Raw genomic sequence first — 26,926 nt, 5'->3', positions numbered from 1 at the left:
TCCGACCGTGAAGTGGTACCAGTTCGATCTGGTACGAGTTCACCGGTCGGAAGTTACGAGTGGCCGTTATAGTGACTTTCACCGTAAAACAGGTCGGAAAAACACAAGTGGGTTGCCTGGAACGCTACAAAGTCGTAAGTTGTGACTTGAAGCTGTAATTTACGATTTCAAAAGCCTGCCTGGAACGCAGCATTAGCGAAAACGACCGGATCACTCACTTCTGCTTTAACAGCAGAAAGTGCCACTTTTCCCCTAATGAAATAAAATATTTTAAATAAAACAAATCCACCTTTTCTAAATGGGATAGCTACTTGACCCTCATTCTGCTTCACATGTGACGGGAGCGTGCGTGCATGCTGACAGGCCACAGAGTCAAGAGATCAGCTGTCCGCGCTCCCTGCAGTCTAGGTGATGGTGCGCTGTTGATGACGAGTCCGGGTCCGCAAAGAGGGCAAAACCATCGGCAAAACAGGTGGATGCAATGGTTGCATTCTCCGTAGAGGACGCGGACATGCACGGAAGAAAAAAAAAGAAAAAGAAACCGAATGCGCGCTGCCTAGTCCGCTCGTGCCGACAGCGGCGTTAATAAACCACAACAAAAGCACGTGTACTCCCCGCCCGTATATCTGCTGCTGCTGTTAAAAAAAAAAAAAAAGGGCCGACAAATCAACAAAAAGTCGACACATGGGCCTCGACAATCGACAATCCAAATCCTGTGTCGTTCAAGTGTATCCGTCTGCGGCCTGCAAGAGGGAGGCGTGTCGAGTAGTAGGCACTGTAGGAGGCGTGTCGCGTAATGACGTCACTACGCGACACGCCCCCCGCCACTACAGGGAACGCCCTACACACGGTTCTTAAAGGGATATGAGCCCACTACAGTTGCATGTTGCATGCAAAAGTTAACGACTTTGCCTACGCGTTCTTTGCCCTATAATGAATGTATTCAAAAGCTTACAAATGTTATTATTACATTTTTAATTGGGTAAAAACAATTAAGGCAGGATTTCATTTATATTAAAATTTAGATGTAAAATTTTCTGACTTTGTCACAAGAGAAAACACAAGATAATTAACAGACAGGAATTCATGAGCTAAATGTCAGTGCTTATGTGGGAGTAAGAGCGTAATGTGTTGATATATATATATATATGTATATATATATATATAAGTAGTGGCCTACCCTATATTTATTTATATAAATAAATAAAAGTAGTAAATAATAATGTCAGTGCTTATGTGGGAGTAAGAGCGTAATGTGTAGATATATATATAAATAAATAAATATATATATATATATAAATAAAAGTAGTGGCCTACATAACAAAATTAAAATAATGTGATGACAATAACTTTTATTATTCCTTAATGGGGAATTCATTTGTGAATCTCTCCATTCTGTAGGTTACTGAGCAGTGTTGCTCCCTTGCTTTCTCTCTTGATATCAGCAGGGATCATCAGCAGCATTCTCCTGGAGCTTGAGTTGCTGGCCCTCTCGCCCTCTCTCCTACCTGCATCACCTCTTGGGCTTTGTTTGGTATTCTGATTTCCTTTATTTCACCCTACAACACACACACTACTGTACTCATGCACTCACAGCACTGATCATAGACCATAACTTTCTTTGTCATGGTCGTTTTGTGACAAGTAGCAATTCATCTCAACTATATTTGGTCTGTCAAACGTATTTGTAGTGAAGAAGAGATCTATTTACAAAAAACCAAACCAAAACATTTCAAGGCTCATTTTTTATTTTATTTTATAGCCTGCTCAGAAATGCCTCAGAGGAGAGGGCTTCTTCCAGTTTCTCCTTGTAAATTTGGAGCTTCTTTGCTCCCTCCTTGGACATGTGCCCCACCAGGGCTTCGGCCATCACATTTAACTCACTGTCAAAAAAGAACAATAAAGGTTTTCAATTACATGTTACATCACACATTGATGTGTCATGTGTCTATCATCAATTCTTTACATATTAATCTTACCACGGTTGATATTGAGGTCCCATTCGGAATCTCGCCACAGCCTCTGGCACTGTTATGTTGAATTTATGTTGAGTAGAGTGGCTGTTAATCGCCTGTTCGTCTGCTCAGGGTGATGCGCATTTATTGAGTCCCTAGCAACGGCTCGTTTTACCTAGCAACGGTCTGGTATTGTGTTATTGTTCCCTTCCCCTAACCTTTAAGAAATGGTCACTTTTGTGACTGTAGGAAGTACGTGTTTAAATGTAAATGTGAACAATAATTTCAAACAAACTATTGCTGCACTAGACCACGGTGAGAATAATGTTTTTGAATGAGCTGGTCAATATTATAGCAGAGTTACAATTTATTAGTTACACCAGATTGCTGGCTAAGTTACAACACCCAATTCTATTTGGCTCAACCTTTTAGGATCATTTGCAATAAAACGTATGTATACGCTGCATGTCACTTATCAAACAGGCAAATAACCCTCTGAAACTTTGCTAACGTTACATTTTGCTGAGTCGGCAACGGGCTGGCTTCGTTCTGTTTATACACTTATATTTAATAATATGGATAAATATAGCCTTACTTCCTTAGTCCATCGCTAAACACAATTATTATATACATTAATCGATGAATTAATTAAATTACACTGACACTTACAGTCTGCATATGTTCGGCCATTCAGACTAGTCAAGTTTTACGGCGGAACTGGTTTACTTCCTGTTTTGGCGGTCTCATTTTACATCTCGCGTGGTTCAACGTGACTTTCCCGTGTGGAGGGGGCGTGTCGCGTAGTGACGTCACTACGCGACACGCCTCTACGCGAAACGCCTCCCTCTTGCAGGCCGCAGACAGACTGTCAGTGCCCGATCCGTACCCGGAACACGATCCGTTCCAGCGCTTCTGCGCATGCGCCGTTTTACGGCATTAGCTTCAAAGCTATGCTAACTGATAGCCTAGCAGTAGAGCAGCTAAAAGTCCGCCGTAGCGTTGTTAAAACGTCACTTTATTAATTTTAAATATTTTTTCATGCGAGAAAGTCACAGTTTAGAGTCCTAATATCTGTGGTCAGTTTATCCAACTGACATCTGTTTGGAAGTTTGCTCCGGTTTTGGGAGAAGTGCAGAGCTAGCTGGGAGCAGAGCTGGGAGTAGCCACCGGGAGCTAACGTTAGCTCGCTGCTCGGCTCATCTCAGAGGCAGCAGCCGGCCGGCTGAGGTGATCGACCGGTCACCCAGACGTCGTCATGCCGGTGGAGAAAGCGAGCAGATTAATTTATGGTCTCATTGATTAGTTTGTGTAAATGAAAAGTGAAGCTTAAGGAGGAGCTGGTCAGAGGAGCAGCGCTGACTTGCTGCTGTCTGTATGTGCAGAAATCACCACATTTACATCAATAAATAAATGTTTTACAATTAACTGATCGGTCTACATTACATTTAATTTAATCAGAAATAGAACAGAGGGGAATTCGTTGCGCCGTGCTTGTGTTTTTCCTCATAGAACGTCTCTGTTTTCATCCATATCCGCGGTGTCTGCCGTAAACTAAAAGAAGGGGGGAGTGTGCGCATGCGCAGAAGCGTCCTGGAACGGATCGTGTTCCGGGTACGGATCGGGCACTGACACAGACCCTTCTCGTGTCGTTCCCATCATGGCCGTAGCCAGCTATGAGGTCACCGAGGTCCGGACCTCGGTAAAAATTTCTGAGAGAAAAAAATAAAAGAAGCCCCGAACAGCGTGGCAACATGTTATTGTAACACATCGGACTTTTATTTTGAAACCGCACGCAAGCAGGAAGTGGAAAACGCGGGACATTTTCAGTTAACAGGAGGAAGATAACTGCGAGCTGAGGTGAGTGACAACTTTATTATTATTATTTTACGACCAAGCAGCCCGCTATAAATTAAGCCGATGACCGACGCGATCCTCCAACAGTAGGTTAACTTGCATGTAGTCAGATCCGCTATTTTCGGTCCTAGTCGACACAGGTGTAATTAAAAAAGAGGATGAGGGAGACGGGGGTTGAATAGCCAGGCCCGTCCCGTCCCGCCCCATTTTAGTCCGAGCCAGTGGCATATTTCAGGAATAAATGAACAACATTACGGTTTGAGCCAGACTGGGTAGCCTTAGCCTATAAGCCAATGTCAAAACGGATAAAAACATTCCGGTAAAACCATAGATATAGATCAATTAACTACCTAGGTCGACGCTCGAGTTCGTTACCATGGCAACAGAGACTCAGCACGAGTTTTTTCTTTACACGCACGCACGCACGCACGCACGCACGCACGCACACACACACACACACACACACACACACACACACACACACACACACACACACACACACACACACACACACACACACACACACAGCACAGGCTATAAACTACCAGCAGAACTAAGATCAGCTCCAACTGTGAGCACTTTTAAATCCAGGTTAAAAACATTTCTCTTTTCATGTGCCTATGGCTAAATTCCTTTTAAGAATTTTAAACCTATCTATCTTCTTTTATTTTACTTTTATTTGCTCTTGTTTTTAACTCTGTTTTAAGTGTTTGTTTTTATTATTTTTTATGCTTCTCTTTTATTTCATTTTATTCTTTAAATGTTCTGTCTTTATGTAAAGCACATTGAGTTGCCTTGGTATGAAATGCGCTATATAAATAAAGATGCCTTGCCTTGCCTATGTATGATGATAAATATACCTAATTCAACCAAGGTCTAATCAACCTCTTTAATGTCCCCCTACAGAAAAAAACAAGTCAGAAAGTGAAGAACAATGTCAAAAAGAAAAAAACTTCTGCAGAATACATTGGATTCATTTGTTAAAAAAAAACCAAGGCCATGTGACAATGAGGACGGAGACAGACCAGAACAGAGCAGACCAGGACAGAGCAGACCAGGACAAAGCAGACCAGTGAGGAGCACACAGAAGACTGGCTGGACAGAGGAGCAGTGAGGAGCACACAGAAGACTGACTGACTGGACAGAGGAGCAGTGAGGAGCACACAGAAGACTGGCTGGACAGAGGAGCAGTGAGGAGCACACAGAAGACTGGCTGGACAGAGGAGCAGTGAGGAACACACACACACACACACACACACACACACACACACACACACACACACACACACACACACACACACACACACACACACACACACTTTTATTAGCCTAATAAAAACCCTTTTCTTGGTCAACAGATCCCTCTGTGTGTTCTTTAAATTACAACACTACCATGGGCAGTGTACTTGTTTTTGTAGGTAACATTTTGGTATGATTTGTGCAAAAAATGCAAAAAGGGGTCTCTATTCTGTCCTTACTAGACCAGCACAAAGTAACCTACCATCACTTCACTGTCTGATTATGTACATAAACGTTTACTTAACTATACTTACTTAACTATAAAGCTTGTGTGTGTGCGTGCGTGCGCGTGTGTGGGCTCGTGGGGGGGGTCTAGGGACATTGTCAAATTCTGGACCTCACTAATTTTGAAATCCTGGCTACAGCCCTGGTTCCCATCCCTAGTATTGCAAAAGCGCCCAAGAACTGACATCTCTGCATTGTTGGTGAATGAGCAAGTGAGGTGTTTGCAATAATTTAAGGACATTTATAGATCACCCACGTTAATAGCATCATAGGAACCCTTTGCAGATAAACATGAACACATAGACGAGTAAAAAAACACACACAAAAAACAGTTATCTACATTAATGTTTCAATCTACATTTTGTAATAAACAAATTATAATTTGATATGACCAAGACACCTAAAAACAAAAACACGGCCGAATTTCATCAATTTACAAGCAAGTGGGCAACACACATACATTGGAGTGAATGAGTTTTCTGGGCACTTTTGCAATACCCATATCCTGCCACTAGGGGCGCAAAACCCTTATTACCACGGGAGTCAATGGTGGTGTCGTTACTCTCTTTTCCAGTGCTCTACTCCCATCTAGCGTTGCGGTTGTACATCACAAGCAACTCAATCACGTAACAGCATAAACAAGGCTCTATGTAAACAAGTGGTCCGTCAGCACGAAGCAAAACAATACACGTGACAATATGTTGTCATGGCGATGTTGTATTGTTTACCTGACCCACGTTTTCTGTGACTAAAATGACATCTGGTTTGTTACCGACGGCCGTCTGCCCGACTGCAGGTGAATGCAGCATCAGTGTAACGCTCCATTCCTCCTCACTGCGTTACCGCGGTGACTTTTCACAGACGCCACCTCGACCTGAGCCGACAGCTCCGGTGTCTCCGCTGAGTTTCCGTGGTTTCCTACCGTCACGCTGCCACTGAACGTAAAAACATGGCGACACCACATGGCAGCCAGCACCGAGCTTACCCGCTCCATGGAGATATGAATGATATGAACGGCTAATTCAGAGCTGAAAGGAACACTTCAGTTTGTTGATGGGGGGGATTACTGATTAATGAAAAACAGACTTTTGAACGAAATAATCGATTTTCGTGAATAGATAACTGGAGAAATTACACAATGTCCCTTTAAAACTTTGTACAATCAGTTGTAATTCTGAGGTTTCACAAGGTGTTATAACATGACAGAGCCTTTTTCTCTGCATATTTTCTTATTCCATTCAGTCAGGCTACACAGTATAATCGTGTGTATGGTGTCATCATCTCAGGACAACTACCATTACACAGGATACACACACACATACACTTGATATCAGAAGATTTTACACCCCATGTACCTCACAGACAAAACAAAGTCCAAACTCTCTCAGAGTGAACAGCTGAACTCTTAATTGTTCTGAAACTTTCTAACTCTGATTAATTAGATCTAGAAGTGCTCACCTTGTTTTTTCACTCTGTAGCCTGTTCTTCTTTTTGTTGTCAGGTTCACTTCCGGTTCACTGAAGTAGGTGTGGCTCTGGAATTTTTCCAAAGATACTTGGGAAACTGAAAATGCCCAACTATTTGCTTAGGGGAACCTTTCCTTTTTTTTTTTAGCACAGCAACTGTTTCATGTGTGATGATCAGGTTTTGTTCCTGTGCATCACTTTGGTTTGTCTGTCATTTATAACCACCTTTCTCCTCATGTTCAGGAAGCAGCTACTAGATGATAAATCCACACCTGACAGGTTTATTTGATTTATTGGAGCACAGTTTGTGGGTTCAGGAAAAAAAAATCAACTGATAAAATGTTTGATCTGATTCTGCAGTGTGGTGTGTAATGTGTAAAGAAAATTTCCTGCTCCGGTTTTATGTGGCAAAGTCTGAGAGACACATTCTGAAAGCTCCCATTGAATATGTTGAGTGAGAGATAACTCAAAGATAGTGCTTAAGCACATCATCATTTCAAAACACTGTATGAGCACACACAAACAATTCCACACAACTAACAGAAAATGTGATTATTTGTCAAAAATGTGTTCATAATACGCAGCAAACAAAGCATTTCTGATGATGTGAATGTTTTTGTTTCGAGGGGAAAACAGCAAAGCAAGTACAACTGAGATTATGTCACAGCGAAGTGAAGCTACATGGAAAAAGCATAGGGCGCATCCTGCATAGTCTCCAGATTTTTAACCAGGTCTACATACTGCTGCACTTGCAAAGTGTGGAACCTCAGCTTTTCATCTGCATGCTGAAAAAAGCGCATTGCTGTAGCGCTGTCCCTCTCAGCTTTTTCCACCACTTCTTGCACCTTAGGGTCAGACCAAATCGGCATCTTTTTCAAGCAGTTCACTCTGGCATTGTTCCCATCGATGATATCCTGAGTGAAGTCACGCTGTGCAATGTACTCGGCCTGTTGGGCAGAAAATTGAAAGCAACCATTGAATTACGCATTTAGTTCTTTTTACAGAGCAATTACAAATCATTTATTAATATGGATTAATGACTCACCACACGAATCTTCATGCTCTCCTGCAACTTTGCAAGTTGCTGCTTCATGTGAGCCTGTGATTAAAGAGTCACAAGATACACAGTGTGTTGTGTGTAATCATATGGCTGGTGGTGTTACACTGCATTGGAAAATATCCCACCGTTCTGTTTGGTTCAAGCTGGTTGCATTAAATAACTGAGGTTCATGAAGGTAACTCACAATATTTGCAATATAATGTTATATATTTACCAGTTTTTCCTTAACTCCCATTGAGTTTACAGAGGAAGCCAAACAGAGGATGCTCAGCATGAAGCACAGACGTCTGCTGGTTGTTGCTGCTGCCATGACTGCTTTGGATGGAGGTTTCACTCGACCTTGGGGACAGAGAATGGCCTCAGTGTTACAAGAAACACAATCAAAGAAAGTACAAAAATAATTTATAATGTCATTTTATAATTGTTTTTACTGTGAAAGAATTGAAAAAAAAACATGTCAAAAAGACAATTAGCACTTTTTTGTCTTTAACAGCTGATTGAATTGAAAAGCTGTGTGGCAGCACTGGTCTACCTACTGTAAGAAATCCAAAGCACCACCTGCTCATGAGGACGAGCATGAGAGCTTTTTTTGTATTGTTTTTTTGAGACAGTTTATCTACGTCAAAATGGAAACTATCAAAGCCTGTCAAGCATGGCTGCTCTCAGTCTGGACTGTAGCACTGTAGCAGTGGTTCTGCCCTCAGGCTGTGATTGGTCAATTGCCTGCTGGTGCCACCAGAGTTCATCAATCCTAAAAAGCAGTTTGAGTGTTGAAAAACAAGTGAATGAAATACAAAATATGAGTAAAAGTAAAAGTGAAACATAAATTATATAATATAATATAATATAATATAATATAATATAATATAATATAATATAATATAATATAATATAATAATATAAAATGAAATACACACTTTTGATTATATGGTAACATAAAAGGGCCTACACATTTTATGTTCTCCTTCATCATTTAAGCCATTATGCACAAAACTTTACACTACAGGTGCTGCAATCATTGCTGCTGTTATCACTAATAAAATCACACACTCTCTTTTTAACAACCATGCAGTTTCATGGTGCTACAGTATAGCAGTTACAGGTGCCTCCCCCACAGACTTGAGATACAAGTTTCACAAACTGTTCATCACTGAAAATGTACCGCACCATCTGCTCGATTTAACTTCCTTAAAAAACACACGTCTGTTTTGGCAGCAGCACACTGACAACAACAGGAAGTGTATCTAAGTGTGTGAGCTACACTGGTCATATCTTAGTAAGTAAGTTGTTGTTGTTGGAAATTTTCATGATGAAGAAGCAAATTGTCTTTCCATCCATCCACCCATTCAGATATTGGTGTCTTTATTGCTGTGAAAAGTCCCTAAAATACCATGTGAGGGAAAATTGAGTTTGACCTATTCAGTCAGATGTCATGAGTCTAAAAGAAATAGACACTTTGACTGTGAAATACCCCACTGTAGATAACAGAGCTCCTCAAACTGATGAGACCTTGAGTAGTGCAGACAAGACATTGTGCTCCGATGCCTGCAGGCGCTGAAGGTTGATCATGTTTTCCCTGCTATGCACAGTGAGACTTTAACACATCTTCCAAACTTAGATAACGGAACCAAGAAAAAGTTACACCCTCATCTCTTCATTGAGGAATCAACCATTTCTGGAAAATCATCATTACAGTTAAACTAAAAATTAACTTTACACACAACCATCCATCTGTGGTTTATATTTGGAAAACACCCTTAGAGTAACAGGCAGAATCAGAAGTTGCAATTTTGTACACAATAGTTTAAAAGTAGTTGTAACTATAACGGTAAAACCACACTTTATGCACAAGGAGGTTTATTTTTTTATGATCCTCCTGCAAATAGACTGCAAATATGCTTCACCTTTACCAGTAGTTGACTGTCTGTCAAAGGAAACAGGCACCAGAGAGAGTTGGGGTTCAATGCAGCAGGTTTTACAACGCAATCCACAGAAAAGAGACAAACAGGACAAGCATCCCTCTGTTACACACACTTGTTATCAGTTATATCAGCTCATGTATTAGTTCAAAAAATGTTTTCTTACCTTAGCTGCAGAGTCAGAGGGTCCAGTGTCTGTAGCGCTCCTGTGGTTAGGTGCTGTTTAACGATCCCTTTGTTTTGCTCTGTTTCACACTTCCGTTTTCACCGCCCTCAAGCGTTTCAGTGGGTATTACCCCTACCACCTTTTTGTTGATGTTCACTTTTTTTCTCATTTGGCTCACCATAGACCCTCCCTCTAGTGACCCCCATTTCATTTTATTTTATTTTATTCTATTTGTTCAACGCACATAATTGAGAAAAGAATAAAATGATAATAATCATTATTTATCATTGTCCCTTTACTCAATGCAACTGAAATAGATGCCTATAATGTGTTTTGCATACCGTAGTTGTATAACCACGTTTTAAGGTAACTATGTTTTTGTAACTGAACTTCTCAGCACTGTGACAACAGAGGCCTAATGTAAACAGGTTAAAGGTTTTGAGCTGGAGAGGCTCCAACAACAAAGTGTCCTTGTGAGTCTCAAGGGATTGTTATGTCTGATGATCATTTGACACATATTTTGAGAACTATACGGCTAGCAGAGTAGAGAACATCTTACTCACTCACCCACTGACCGACTGTTCATACACCTCCCGGTTAAGAGTCATGCGCGCTTGCCAGTCACCCAAAGGGACATCCCCTTGGCCAAGTAGCCAGGGCACATGATCAATTGGAGGCATAGTGACAGGCACCTCAACTGTCACAAGTTGTATGTGTGTGTGTGACTCCATTCATGAATGCTTAATAAAACTCAAGAAAGAGAGTCGACGTGTGGAGACTTTTCTTTGAATTGTTTATTGAACAGACTGTGAATATTCTCATTTGTCCAGGTCATAGTTAAGATCAAGAGGGCATTCTTAAGATTAAGAAGTTTAAATCAAAAGCGACTGGACTTGGTTATCTGGTCAGATGCGAACATGAACTGATGAAGCCTCTTGGATGAGAGGTGAAATGTCTTCCTAGAAACATAACCAAGTCCAGTTGCAGTTACAGATATCGTTTAGCCACCACATGCAACACAAGCAACTGCTGCAAATGATATGAATCAGACTAGAGAGTTCCACTTTAAAGCAGAAGTGAGTGATATATTTGTGTTAATATAAGTCTTAAATAGTTATATCTTCCGACAGCAATCACTTACATAGAGTGTTTGGACTGAAACACGGGTCTCTCAGTCCCTCTGCTCTGCTCTGAGCCGAAGAGAAAACATTTATCGTATCCTACAGTTTTTATCCAATGAGGAGAGAGAACGGCATGCAGGGCTGTGTGTGCAGCCAAGGAACGCCGTGAATGTGGCGACGTAGGGACGAGGACTGTTATGGTGCGTTCAAGGAAACTCGTATTTTTCCGACCGTGAAGTGGTACCAGTTCAATCTGGTACGAGTTCACCGGTCGGAAGTTACGAGTGGCCGTTATAGTGACTTTCACCGGTAAAACAGGTCGGAAAAACACGAGTGGGTTGCCTGGAACGCTACAAAGTCGTAAGTTGTGACTTGAAGCTGTAATTTACGATTTCAAAAGCCTGCCTGGAACGCAGCATTAGCGAAAACGACCGGATCACTCACTTCTGCTTTAACGAAGAGCATGAATTATGGGCAAAGAGGATTTGGGTATGTGGAGCTTATGTGGGAGGTGGATCATTATGATCCACAGATTGCTGGGAGTTCAAGGGTCACCCCAACTTTAGGTGCCTTACGGTTACGGATGCAGGACACACATCACACTCTGCACTCAACGTGTGTGTCTTACTTTATGTGTATATCAGAACCATGTAGCTGTAACCATGTAGGGGAAAGAGGGACTTTACAACCCGGTCTAATTGAATACACAGTGAAACAATTAAAGAACACTGAGCTGAGTGAGTTTGGTTACATGACACTCTCATAAAGATAGTGTAAGACAATATGCAACATGTACGTTGAAGAATAAAACTCTATTGCACTGGACTGTGACTGTCTTTGTTGTTTTTTCCTGAAAGCTCCAGTTTGACTCATTTTGTGCTGACAGGTTAAGGCAGTATACAGAAGTCTGGATTTAGTTTCTGGTCCAGGTTTGGCTTCAATATCAACATACGGGCACAGCTGGAGGGGCCTGCAGGGTCAACAGTTGTATCATAGTAATCGTGGTAGTGGTGAACACTTTTTTTCATTTATTACAATTCACATTTCAATTTTGAAATTCACATTCTCATTCAATTTAATTTAAAACTCCTTTGAGGAAACATTTGCTTGCACCTGAAACATTACAAGCTTACAACACATTATCAAGATTAAACTAAATAAAAGTAAAAATAATCATAGTGGTTGACATTTCAACAAAGGTGCGTATTAAAAGAACACAGGATTGTAACTTAAAGAGTGGTTTCTTATAAATCATTTATAGACTGATTTCTTCCGATATACCTTTAGGGATGTTATATAATTTTTTGATTTCATGTTTAAAACAGTCTATGGTGGGTTATCTGTTTTTCCATTTATTCTTATGTATATGATATTTTCTCATAATGAGAATTATGTTCACCATCTTGGATACCTTTTTTTGACAGACCATCCATATAAATAATCACCTGAAACTTGTTGAACAAAGAATTGTTGATCCCAATATTTAACCAGCAATAAACATCTTGCCAAAAAAAAGCATTGTGCCCGAACAAGAGAAGAATAGGTGTTCAATGGTTTTGTGTTCTATACAGAATACACACAGATCTACTTCCAAATTGAACCTTTTCCTTAGAGTTTCAGCAGCAGCATAAATATTGTTTATTATTTTGAACTGAATTTCTTTTGCCTTGGTGAAATCGACCATTTAAAGGGATAGTTCACCCAAAATTGAAATTTCACTCATTATCTACTCACCCTCATGTGGACTAAGGGCTGGGAGAAGTTTCAGAGTTATCCGTGGCTTCTCTGAGTTACAGGGGGTCTCGGCGTAGCAGTGCATGTCCATTTTTTGTTGACGAAAAAAGACGAGACGAAATCTACTTACCGGTAATCAAATAAAAACTTAAAGCAGATGTAAGCGATCCGGTCGTTTTCGCTAATGCTGCGTTCGAGGCAGGCTTTTGAAATCGTAAATTACAGCTTCAAGTCACAACTTACGACTTTGTAGCGTTCCAGGCAACCCACTCGTGTTTTTCCAACCTGTTTTACCTGTGAAAGTTCCCTATAACGGCCACTCGTAACTTCCGACCCGTGAACTCCTACCAGATCAAACTGATACAACTTCACAGGACGGAAAAACACGAGTCTACGAGTTTCCTTGAACGCACCATAACAGTCCTCGTCCCTACGTCGCCACATTCACGGCGTCCCTTGGCTGCACACACAGCCCTGCATGCCGTTCTCTCTCCTCATTGGATAAAAACTGTAGGATACGATAAATGTTTTCTCCTCGGCTCAGAGCAGAGCAGAGTGACTGACAGACCCGTGTTTCGGTCCAAACACTCTATGTAAGTGATTGCTGTAGGAAGATATAACTATTTAAGACTTATATTAACACAAATATATCACTTACTTCTGCTTTAATAAAATGTCTCTTTCTTTTTTCGTCACAGACTTTTAAATTACAATCCAAAAAGTGCCACATCACTGGATGCATGTCAGGTTTTTTCTCCTCCTGCGCTGCTGCCAGGGGTGTGTGTGTGCGCGCCTGAGTGAGGAACACGTACACACCGGTGCTGTCTGTGCTAAGTGCGGCGAGTAGGCTACAAACTGGCTGGGGGGGGGGGCGCATGGCCATTGCAGGGGGGGTGCGGGCGCTGTAAACCGGCTGCGGAATCGCTGCGAAGCTCCGAGCAACGGAGATCATGTGCGAGCCGGCACCGGTGTGTCCCTGGCGTGGACGCGTCTCCGCGCTGGTCGGTCGCTTCTGTGCTGTGTGTGTGTGTGTGTTCATCTCTATACTGACAAATAGCCTACATAAACGCACACACAAGCTGGAAAGTTGGCTCATCTGACAGCTGTCAATAATGACATAAATCTTGTGAGATGAGTGAGAAAAAGACTCAAATTAATCTATTGGTTTGAGTAGATTAGTTGTGATGAACATTACTGTCAATCTGCTTTCAAAGACTAAAAAAAGACTATTGACTAAAACTAGACTAAAATGCTTTGGATTTTAGTCGACTAAAACTAGACTAAAATATTTTGGATTTTCTTTGACTAAAACTAGACTAAAATGCCAAGACTTTTCGTCGACTAAAATGTGACTAAACAAAAAAGAATACAAGCTGACTAAATATGACTAAAACTTATAAGGGCATTTGACACAAGACTAAGACTAAAACTAAATGATAAAATAGCCGACAAAATTAACACTGGAACCCAGTCGGACACCTGCATACCGCCCCATGCACAGCAGACAAGTGCAACTTGCGCTTTCTTCAAGGTTCACCTAAGGTTCATGAACATACATCTTAAAAGTTCAATCAAGGGTCATAAACACAAAACATTTCCATTACAATAGCTACAGAGGGTCTTCGTTAACATCACTTCATTATCTGTTATCTCAAACTCCTGTTGGGTAAAAAAAAAAGGAAAAGCACAAAACTCTGAGAAAGTGGAGAGGGTGAGAAGGGAGGAGTGAGTGTGTGTGCTGGCCTGAGAAAATGTAGAGAGTTTGTGTGTGTAGCAGCCTACAGGGGGAGTCAAGGTCAGGTAACGTAGATAACGGCCACCTGCAAGATAGACTGGTGCCAAAGACACTGAACTTGGCGAACTCGGCACGTGGTGAAATGTGATACAGTCTGTCAGGCGACGTACCGTTTTACCATTTATTAAATTGGATCTTTAAAATTAATCTTGTACAAGGATCGTCTCTGTTTGGCAAATCACAGTCTGCAAGCAGTTAACTGTAATCACCCTCCCAGAGAACGATAAAGAAATCCCGTTACAAACGCTTAATATATTTTTGCTGTATGTGTGTGTAATTAACTCTATTGGCTAAACAGGTGGGGAGGAGCTGTGGTTTAGACTTAGCTCTCCCTTCATTGGTGCACAGGCCGGTTCTAGGCTTTGGGCACATGATCCATCCAAACACAGGAGACAGCGCCCTGAAAAGAACCCCCCCCCCCCCCCCCCCCCCTTTGCTGCATAAATAAATGATTTATTGGGAGGTGTTACTCTCCTGATCTCAGTGCTGTTTTCATCACTCGAGGGCATTCTTTTACTACTTTCACTTCTGGCTGATAACGGACAGGACATTCTTGCTACCTCCCTTCTCATAGCTGATAAACAGAGTGTTCATACAATAACACAGTGTTCAAGTTACATACAGAACAAATAATCCCATAGTGTTCAAGTTCAGTGCAAAAACAGATTTTTGTGCTTTAACTTAACTACTCTTTCATTTCTACATATTCTCATGCTTTCTTGTGACCTGGCTTGTCTCAGATATGTATTAATTCTTCGCACCACAAGACTAATGTTTTATTTCTTCTCATCATCATCAGGTCACAGCTCAATATCACTCATTTGCAACGCTTTAAGATCATCATTATAATTCTGTTATACGCAGTTCAGTAGTATAAGAAATAAAGAATCATCAGAGGTATTTAAAATAGAGGATTATCTCTAGAAATCATCAGTAATGTATAAAATGGAGAATCATCAAGAAACTATCATTAGCATATAAAATGGAAATTTATCCTAACAATTCATCAAAAAAAAAGTTATATTGACACTTTGATGAATATTTTTCTGAATTTTCAAACACTTTTGGATATTTTCATTTGTATCATTAAAGGGATAGTTCACCCAAAATTCAAATTTCACTCATTATCTACACACCCTCGCCGGCGAGGCGCAAATCGCGCGAGATTTGGACGGACCAGGAAGAGCAGTGCTGGGAGCTTCCGCTACAAACAAGCTTAAAATATAATAGACTTATTTAATTTTTTTCAGAACAATTTCTCATGTTGGGGCTTCAATACAAGAGGGACATTACAGACGAGCTGTGTGGAGGTATTTGGGTGTTTTTTGGTGTGTCTTTTTGGACGAAGAAAATTGAGCCCCGTTTGCAACCGTCATATGGACATGCAGTGCTGCACGGAGCCCCGCTGTAACTCAGAGAAGTCACGGAGGACTCTGAAACTTCTCCCAGCCCTTAGTCGACATGAGGGTGAGTAGATAATGAGTTGAATTGTGGGTGAACTATCCCTTTAAATGTTGGAAATAAAGCTCCTCGATCGCAGCTGGCCCTGTTTATGGATCTTATTTTTCACTCCAGCACTCCCCTACATCAGAGCCATAGAGATAGAATCGCTCTGCCTTAAATAACTAGAAAGGGCCACGGGGGGGGACCAAGACACATAATCATCTTTCTCTGAGCACTGACACTAAGAAGCTGTGTGTGTGTGTGTGTGTGTGTGTGTGTGTGTGTGTGTGTGTGTGTGTGTGTGTGTGTGTGTGTGTGTGTGTGTGTGTGTGTGTGTGCGCGCGCACATGTGACTGTAATCACACAAAGTTACGTTTGTGTGTGAGCGTGAGTGTGGGTGTGTGGTCGGGGGTGTAGGTGTGTGCGCGTATGCGTTGGTGGGTGTGTTTTTGTCATCTCTGATTAATCAACTGGTCTCAGCTGTAGTTCTGGCCTCAGAGGGGTGACCTTTGTTGTGGAAATTTCCTTTAACTTGTGAGAGAGAAAATCAGAAGTCCAGCAAATTGAGGTTTCACGTAAGTACTTTATTTTATCTTGCAAGAGGTGGACTGTCATACACACAAAAGTCTGTACGAGAGTGCACACTGAGAATTGGTAACGTCAGGTTACATAGGCACAAGAGCAGGAAGGAGCCATGTGCTCCTCCTTGGAGGCGGCATCATACATTGTCCAATTACATTATTGCATTCTTGCAGAATAAGTTTGCACAGTTTGCATTAAGCGCCTTTGGCATATCTTGGGTTATTATAAGATCAACTCATATGTGAAGGCAGGAAGCTCGTGGTTGTCTGTAACCAAGGGTCTGATGTGGTCTTTTCACACCTCAGCGAGTTGACATTTCTTTGACATCTCACTGTGGTTTTAAATATAGAGACAACTGCTTGCTTAAGCGTTATCATCACAAAATAACAGGAACCAAGTCGGACACCTGCATACTGCTCTATGCACAGCAGACAAGTGCAACTTGCGCTATCTTCGAAGTTCACCTAAAGTTCATGAGCATACATCTTCAAAGTTCAATCAAGGGTCATAACATAAAAATGTCCATTACACCTTCCACGTTCCCAGAGCCAGCCTCTGGTCCGGGTCTCCGAGGCCACTTGACTTCTCTGCCACCCACCCGGCAGTGCACCCGACCAGTGGTTCCTCCTGTGGGTGGTGGGTCTATGGGATGGGGAGGTCGCCTTGTGGCCGCTTCAGGCTATGCTGAATTTTATTTGCAATTGTTGAATTCCATCATAACAGCTCAGACATCTACTTCAAATATACTGTAGGATATTTTAGCAATAAAAAAGCTTCACATGTAAGAATGCAGATTAAATGTTTTAATGTAAATTACAGTTTTTGATTTCAAAAGAAAAGTATGACAATAAACCAACAGCACTGATTTTTTTTTTTGCATAAACATTATTTCTACATCTCACAGTGTAATGGCTATGCATATACAGTAGTATTGTACATGTGTTTATTTGAAGGTGCAGCTGTATCAAAGCAGTCTAAGTCTTTGTCTAAATTTCAGTTTGTTTGTTTTTTACAATTAACGGAAACTAGTGATTTCAAGTCCAGCTCTTATAACATTGTAAAGAAGCTTCACAGCGCAGTCACCAACTGACCTGACAGTTACAGTTCGCCGTGTTCCTCCAAGACAGATAGGAGGAAATTTCTCAATTTGCCCTGAGGGCTTTCCTTTTCCTCCACTTTTGCACCTACTTCCTCAATTTTCTCTTTTGCAGGGGGCTTGGGCTTGGATTTGTCCATGACGCTTTTCACCTTCTCCAGATACGTCTCCACTAGGGGGAAGTCACTGCGCGAGGTCCTGGTTTTCTTCATGTATGCAATCAGTTGGTCCAGCATGTCGATGGAGTCGTCAATGAATTCTGAACTGCTGAACATTTCTATCATTCCTGCCTGATGGGGAAAAACAAAACAGCTTCATGACATGGCACAAATTCAGTTGATGCTGTAACACTGTGTTATTGTGGTTGTAGATTTAAACATAAAAGTATTTCCTGTAGCAAAGAAAGTAAAAACAAAATCACCAGTTTATTCTTTTCCATCTTCTTTGAACTTGCGACGCAGAGCAGCAGAGTGAAGATGAGGAACAGGCCTTTAATTCCTCTGCTGCTGGAAAAAGCTGCTGCTGCTGCCTCTGCCATCACTGCTCTAAACAGATATAATAATAACAGAAACAATCAGTGGAAAATGAAATGAAAATGAAACAAAACATTAATCTTACCTTTCTCATTTTCTATACATTTTAATATGTAAAGTCCTGGGGGATAAACAGTGTCACAGTTTCTGATCTTACCTGTAATGTAACTGGAAGGAGAGCTGCTGTAAAGGTGATATGACCGACAAAAATGATGAGAACAGACACTGCAGGAAGCTTTATACATGATACACCTGCTGTTACCTACTTGTTGAACAACATATCTGTACGTTAGGGTGTGGATCTGTGTGTCTTTAAATGTCGTGCCTCTTACATCTCTGTGGTTTGTGTTACTTATTAACTTTTACGTTAGACCAGAGACTAATTTAAGAATGAGGGACTCCTCTGATGTCTCAGTCTCAGTTCAACTGACTTTCACTCAGTAAAACAAGCAGGTAAAATCACCTGGCAACCACTTAGGACAAGCAGATACACAGGTGTTTGAGACAGACAGACGTAACATTGCGTAGCCTAACATTAGCTTTAAGCAAAATGTTTACGTTTTTATTTTTTAGTAAAAACTTTGTAGCGTTGGTTTGAACAGTGCTATAAAAATAAAATGATTATGTATTGTCCCTGTGCGTGGAGAGTCCCACCAGCAAAAAGGTGACGTGTACATGTCCCACTGCTGCAGCATGAAGGGTGGTGCTAGTGTAGGGAATGTTGCTGGATACCATTTTATAATTATAAGTTTAACACTGGCATATGCCTCATAACAGGCAGCCATCATGTCCTCTCACTATTGGCTGACATACCAGTTGAGGTGAGAGAGGACATCTATACTGCACCTGAGAGTTGGTGTATAGGGTCTGTGACCTATGAGTAAGTGAACAGACCTGCTCAGGGTGGTGGAGCAGGTCTGTCACAGGTTTCAACTCCTCATTTCAATCAGGACAGATTAATAAGGAAGAGAGAGTCAGACTGAAAAGTGAAATAACACAAAATAAACTTTGGCACTTAGACGCTGGGGAGTAGATGTGTGTGGAGGACTGATCTCGGGGTGAGGAGCTTGCATCTGATGAAGATACCCCCCCCCCCCCCCCATGGAGGTGGGCTGAGAGTTTTGCTGGATGACAGCGGGATGACAGCAGAGAAGGAGAACACTGATTGGTAGGAGAGAGAGGAGATGGCAAGCTGTGATTGGATGAATTAGGTGAAGAGGGGCGGAGCGAGAGGATAGCGGGAGAACTAGGGAGAGGCTTGGAGGTGTGCTTAAAGGGATAGTTCACCCAAAATTGAAATTTCACTCATTATCTACTCACCCTCATGTCGACTAAGGGCTGGGAGAAGTTTCAGAGTCCTCCATGGATTCTCTGAGTTACGTAGCAGTGCATGTCCATATAACGGTTGCAAATGGATACCACTTTTTCCTCGTTCGTCGACGAACGAGGGTCTGTCCTCTTCCCGGTTCGTCAGAATTGGATGAACCAGGAAGAGGAGTGCCCGCTACAAACAAGCTTGAAATATAGATTTATTTAATTTTTTTCGGGACAATTTCTCATGTCGGGGCTTCAATACAAGACGGACATTACATACGAGCAGCATGGAGGTATTCCGATGTTTTTTGGTGTGTCTTTTTGTTACGAAGACAGTTGGTATCCATTTGCAACCGTTATATGGACATGCACTGCTACGCCGAGACCCCCTGTAACTCAGAGAAGCCACGGAGGACTCTGAAACTTCTCCCAGCCCTTAGTCCACATGAGGGTGAGTAGATAATGAGTGAAATTTCAATTTTGGGTGAACTATCCCTTTAAGAGATAGTCTTCCTGTCTGAACTTTTGCTTAGCTCCATATGTCACATACCAGAAAGACCTACATACAGTATTAACATCCTCTGGATACATGAGGATATGTATGTCCAATGCTCACAGTAAAATGTATTATTGATTTCTTTATTTTAATATCTTTTTATTTAGTTATTTCTTTATGTCTACATTTCTGCCACGGGATGTGGCTATAAACATGTGAAAGGATGCAGTCAACTCATTCTCCATGTATCCCAGGGACACACCTCATTTTCAAATTTCATCCTCCAGCAGAAAAAACACTTGACACTATTAGTTCTACTCTGGGCACCAGACAGTATCAGAAGAACAGATTTCATATTTGTTCCCATGCTAAAGTTCCCGTGTACATTCAGTTTGACAGACGTTGGTCTGTGGTGCGCTGTCACTGTTTCCTGCATCTCTCTCGTCCCAACGTGTCAGAGGGCTGGGCTCACACACCTGCCAGCACCGGCCACTGCTGCTGCCACCATCATTGCTCTGAACAGAAATCATAGAAATGACACAATCAGTGGAGAATTGCAAATAAAATACTGAAGCTACCATTTATCCTACATTTAATATTTTCTATAAATTTTAATATGTAAAGACAGTGTCACTGTTTCTGATCTTACCTGTGATGTAAAAGGAAGGATAGCTGCTGTACAAGTGATGAACAACAAAAATGATGGGAATAGACACTGCAGGAAGCTTTACACAGGGTAACCTGCTGCTGTGTAAAAATGTGTGGCAATGTGTTGTAATTTGTGTGTGTTTGTGTCCGGTGAAATGAAATGTGAAGAAATGGTCATGTGAAAAAGAATTTACCTAGAGGGACAATAAAGGTCTAAAGTCTAAAGTCACCTCCCTGTTGAACAACTGTATCTGTATGTGACTGTGGATCTGTGGGTTTGTAAATGTCATGAGTGTAATACCATGCCTCAACTGTCTTGTATCAAACAAACTTTACAATGCTGTACAGCACATTAAAGCACAGACAAGTGATGGGTCCTGAAGTCCAGGATTGGGCCCGGGACAAAGTCCAGACTTCTGCCTCACCACTAATATTTTCAATACACCAATAGAGAAATAAACCAGAGTCTTCGTTCCTCTAAACATCAATCTCTCTGCCTCCTTTCCATTCGCTTAACCACAATCAATCATATTAATTAGTTGGCTGATTTGGTATATTTATTCTGTTAGCCTCAACAACCCCTCATTGGCACCTCTGAGGCTTCTCTCGCTCTTCTGAAAGTTCCCCTTCCTTTCATGCCCATGTCTCCTTATCACTGCACCACAGTAGGGGCCCCAACCGGTACTGTCTGCCCTCCTCGATGGCTAAGGGCTCCGGTACTCCTCCCCATTTCAATTTATGGTACAGGGCCTTATCTGACAACCTGATCCCTCTAATTGGCTGATTATAAGTCCTAGAGCTCCACTGCCCCACCTCCTCCACCCTAGCCATCTACTCCAACTGGCTACTTTGTGCCAAAGTAAAGTTCACTGAAGGTAACAAGTGCATTGAAATATAAAAAGTTCATTGGGAGGTGATAAAAAGTTAATTTAAAAGTAAAATTCTAAGCAAAAGATAATATACTAAATGAAATTGACACTATATGGTTATATAAAGTACCATAACATGAACCACACATTTTTTCTTGGCTATGAAATAATCATGTATAATTATGAAACATTACGAAACATGAAGCAAATACTCAGAACTAGGCCTACTTTTGCTTTTGAAATCACTCCACTCAGCAGTGATGTCTGGAATGTAGTTTTTGGCCACGCATTTGCCTCGAAAACAACTCTGTCTTGTAACGTTAGCTACATTATTCAAAGCGTGGTGAATGTGCAGGTCACAACTTCTCCATAAGTTGTTGGATTGTGAATTTGATGAATTTGATGAGGGAAAGGAGGCTACTGTTACCTTAGCAGCTTGCGCCTCTGCCCCGCCGATCTCAAAACAACATGCACTGACAATTAAAGGTAATTAACCTACTCCTATGACTATAGAGATTATGGCAATGGGTTAGGGTTATTTGCCAAAATGTTGAAATATCCTTTTACCATAATAAGTCATTACACACATACAATTTACACTACACAACAAACTGACAAATGAGGCTTTATAGAAAAAATATACAAGTGCTCATGATGTCACCTCAATTGTGAGGAAATAACTCAAACCTCATCCATGTGTTACAAAGTGGATGGTCTGTAGAGAGATGTATAAGCATTCGATTGGCTCACTGAACATAAAGTTAAAGATGAAGATTTAACACTTTCTATAGGTGGATGTGAAGGTACCAATTGTTATGCTCTCTTCCACAGTTCTGTGTTATCATACTTGGCTCCAACTATCAGTAGAGTTCCACAGCTGTGTCTAGGGGAATGCCAAACACTGAGATTTAAGATTTAAGATTTAACGGTTAATATCATGGCCTTGGTCTGTGTCTTGGGGGAATGCAAGGGCAGATAAGGTTTTTTTTTGCTTGATATATGAGATTGAACTTCTGACACATTGAGAATTTAGGTATCATATTTTTACTTACACTTCATTGTTATCAGTTAGTCCATTGAAGTCATGTACCGGTATTCACTAGAGTTTTCTGAACTGGTGCTTATTTCTGTCTTGTATGTTACCATATATGGGAAAACTAAAGCACACAATCTCCAATTATCTCCGTACTCAATGACAGACTGTTGAGCTGCTCCTGTACATCCACTGTGGGAGTCAACATTTACTTACAGTGTGTCAACTACAAACATTTCATAATACATCTGTTAATTAAAGAAACATGAGGCAAAAACACTCCAAAAAACATTCCAGGTATAAAAAATAAGAAATTATATGGAGAACTGAACCACACATTAGTCTCAGGATCACAAAGGGATAGTTCACCATGAACTGGCATTTTAAGAACCTAGGCCTTTGATACTTGTCAACACAGTACCTGTTTTCTGTCTCCTCCGGTTTGGTTTTTGCTGCCACCTACTGTACCACAGTGTGAAATACCATGACTGACTTTCTAAAGCCAGAGGGGGCTGACATGAAATCTGAATGTGCCAATGAGCCTTAAGAAGTGTCTGAGGTAATGAAAACACAGATGTAAAATGTACAAGGAGAAAACAAGGCACAGGTGGGGAAATCAGGGCTCTGAATACGGTGGAGGTAATCCTTGGTTGGTGCCACTCAGGAACTCTGCTCTCGTGTGCTGTTGGGAACAGACAAATGCACAGGTAGAGGGTCCCAGCCTGTATTCAGAGAGTGGCAGCTGTGGGGGAGAAGGGGCGACTGTGTGTGGACGGGTTCTGGGGACTGTCCTTGTTGGCAGCTGATAGGACAGTACACTTCCCTCTTGCACCTGACCAAACATCAGAGGTGGGAGAAAGTCCCTATGTTGCAAGTCCAAGTAGAGTCTCAAGTCTTTGCTCTCAAGTCTCGAGTAGAGTCTCAAGTCTTTGCTCTCAAGTCCCAAGTCAAGTCCAAGTCCTAAGATTTTTGTTTCGAGTCCCAACCAAGTCCTAAGATTTTTTTTCAAGTCCCAACCAAGTCCTAAGATTTTTTTTTCGAGTCCCAAACAAATCGATTATAATTAATGATACGTAAAGATCATGACCACGCCTCAATTGTTAAGTTGTTTATATTTTATTGTTAATGTTCTGCCACTTATTCATCTGTTTATTTTTATTAATATTCTATTGTGATATGCTTTGTCAATATAAGCACTGCCTTCTCATGCCAATAAAGCTATTTAAAATTGACGTACAGGAACACGTCAGAAATCTCGTGATCAAACATGATCTGACGTACTCTGTTGATGGTAGCCATGGTGCATGGATGTATTATATAGATCCATGCCATGGAGCCGTTAGCCACACTGGTTTGTTATGCTACGTGTGCTGCAGTCAGCTCGCTTCTTTATTGGTTACATAAAGAAGCAGAGCCGGTGACTCGAGATGGTCGGCTTCCCCCACACACACAAGCCGATTTTTGATCCAAACGGTCACGATTGTTGGGACCAACAATCGTAAATACTGAACATGTTTAATATTTACGATTGTCGCCGCCGACCGTTTTACGAGCCGATTGTTCGGAGAATTTAAATCTTAAAACACAACACACCACAGGAGAATCTCATAAAATACTCTTAAGAGCCAAGATAATCGGGCGATTTTTGTCTTTGGTCGGAAGGGGGAAAATCGGGGCAAAATCAGCCAGATTATCTTTATGTGTGTGGTAGGCATTAGTGTGTTGGCATTAATTATACAGCCAAGACTGATAACAGGAGTGGGTTCTATAGGAATGTATCTGGCTGGCTGCTGCAGTATAACATTGATGTGACACTTTTTTAAATATTTTAATATTTGTGCTAGCTGCTTGTGACTTGACTTGAATTCAAGTCAAGAGGGTTAAGTCCAAGTAGAGTCTCAAGTCTTTGCTCTCAAGTCCAAGTAGAGTCTCAAGTCTTTGGCATCAAGTCCCAAGCGAGTCCAAGTCTTTTTTTGATTTGATCAAGCAAGTCTTAAGTCATCAAAATCGGGACTCGAGTCCAAGTCAAGTCTCAAGTCTCTAGTCCAAGTCCACACCTCTGCCAAACATACAGTAGACTCAACCAGAGGTACATCACTGGAGACAGCCATTGTTGTTATCATGGGAGCTTCATCAGCAGGAAGTCCATGGTACACGTCCTGAACTTTCAGCGTGGAGTTACTGTTGGAAATATTTTTCTATGACATTAGGATAATAGGTTACAATAACAAATGCTTTTATTTTGAAATAAGAATGTGTTATGTTGTCTTCCGCCAGTGTAGCGTTTATTAGACGTTAGTTGCTACAAAAGAATGTTACTGTTGCTAAGTAGCGAATCTGCAATTTCCTCCTCGTACTTTTATGTCGCCATTGTTTGTTTTCCTCGCTTGTAACAGTGTTTCCGTGTTTAAATCAGTAAATATGATCGGCTTGAATGAGAAACGGCAGTGATCGTCAGTTTTTAAGAACCTCCAACACTTTTGAAACAACAGTTACCATGGTCCTTGGTTTGTGCCACTTCTGTTCAGTGTCTGTACAGCTGAACACTGGGGGGAACAGATGTAAGCCTCAGCTGGGAGTATTGGGCCGTCTGGTAGAGTAGGGCTGCACAAGGCTGTACCTGCCATACAGGTGCACTGGCATCTCTGGAACTCCACCGGTTTTTAATCCCTTGGCACAGTCTGTTTACCAAAAATTTGATCGAGAACAAAATGTACCAGCTGCAAGTGTAATAATAGAACGACAGCCTTAAATGATGCCGCGTTTCCAGGTACCAGCTCGACTCGGCCTTTTCGCTTTTCCATTACGCAAAAGTACCTGGAATCTGGTACCCGGTACTATTTTTTTAGCACCTGCTGGGCAGAGGTTCCAAAACAGGTGAAGAGGCACTAAAATGTGACGTGTAAACTCTGCAGACCACTGATTGGTCAGAGAGTCATTACCGTAGGGTAGTGGAAATGCGGCTTTAGTGAACTTCTTGTAGTAAACTTAAAAATTGTGCAAAATGAAACAGGAAAAGGTGTTATAAAAACACAATGTATTTGTAGTTAACCATGTAAAATAGATCATGTATAATCTCCCTTTACTTAGGCTATTTAAAAGAAAATTGCAATTTAATTAAAATTATAGGAAATTATAAGAACTCAGAACAAAATATGAGGTGAAGCCATTCATTTTACATTCTTTCTGACACACCCTGCATTCATATTTCTTATGACACCTCAGGGTACCATATGACATGGTTGACAGTATTAATCCGTATTTGATTCGCAGCAATGACATGACTCAGAAACTTAGACAAACAGGAACAGTTTCTTATGACCCTGAACTAAATCTGTAGGTTGATGACTTTCCCTTACACTTAGACAGTGAGGCTTCTGGCTTTTCCTCATGGATCTGAAGCACTCAGCCCTAACTGTGACCTCTCCTGCCTTCTTGTTTGAAACCGAGATAGGTTGATAACAGGAGGTTATGGTGTTTCATTCTCTCCTCTCTATGACGCCTATCAGAACAACGGGACGTCGGAACAATATGTATGGTTGGAACAATGGGTCATTTTCGGACTATTCACATGCCGTAATTATGAGTGGACCTCTTTTATCACAACTACACTCAAGTTATTTTATGTTATGTCATTTTGTATCAGATATAAGGATGATGATGGATTTTTATTACTTACAAAAACCAACCAAACATCACCATCAGCTGTTGTCACCATACTTATACTGATAATGATTGAAAATCATCATTGACTGTTTTCAGTTACAGGATGTAATTGTGGTTGTCAACAGCAAACATTCTCCCAGCATGAAACTGCTTTGTTCAGTGTTAGTGGATAATTTTTTCACTTCTTGGGACAAAAAAGCCTCTTCAAGAGCTCATACTGGAGGAATCCTATAGGCTAGTAACTAACTGTCAAAAAGGGCTTTAGTTTTTGACATACCCCTACTGGAGGTAGAACAAAACCTAACAATGTTTTTCCTCATCTCTAAGGTCTCCTATATGAAATGGATTCTTAGGTTGAAATATTTTACTGAAAACATTGTTAAATTGATACATATTGTTATACACCCCAGACCTCAAAAGGAACCAAAATATAGCCTGGCCGTATGGGAGTTAAGACATATAAACGCATGTAGATTAATAACACAAGCTCTGACAGCTTTGAAACTTGACATAACTGTGGCCAGGAAGTTGCTTAACATTCAGAAAAACCTGAATGTGAATATCTTGATGTGTGTAACATATAGAGACCTATGAACACTTGCCTAAAATAAGTGCATGCAAAAAAAAAAAAATCTTTGCAGAATGTTCTCAT

The 26,926-nt window shown here is 41.1% G+C and overlaps 1 protein-coding gene across 1 annotated transcript; it reads right to left on the bottom strand.

The window, feature by feature from the left end:
- Window positions 1-7,151: 7,151 nt before the first annotated feature.
- LOC311001311 (uncharacterized protein) lies at window positions 7,152-10,039 on the bottom strand. Its single transcript, XM_083992358.1, has 4 exons — window positions 9,945-10,039; window positions 8,074-8,198; window positions 7,845-7,898; window positions 7,152-7,746 (listed from the first exon to the last, which is right to left on the bottom strand). Exons 2-4 carry the CDS (start codon window positions 8,167-8,169, stop codon window positions 7,477-7,479), a joined length of 420 nt encoding a protein of 139 aa, XP_083848484.1. The 5' UTR covers window positions 8,170-8,198; window positions 9,945-10,039; the 3' UTR covers window positions 7,152-7,476.
- Window positions 10,040-26,926: the final 16,887 nt, after the last annotated feature.

Source organism: Trachurus trachurus (assembly GCF_905171665.1).
Source record: "Trachurus trachurus genome assembly, chromosome: 18".
Taxonomy (NCBI): domain Eukaryota; kingdom Metazoa; phylum Chordata; class Actinopteri; order Carangiformes; family Carangidae; genus Trachurus; species Trachurus trachurus.
Note: the sequence above shows the minus strand (reverse complement) of the source record. Positions and strands in the feature narration are given on the sequence as shown.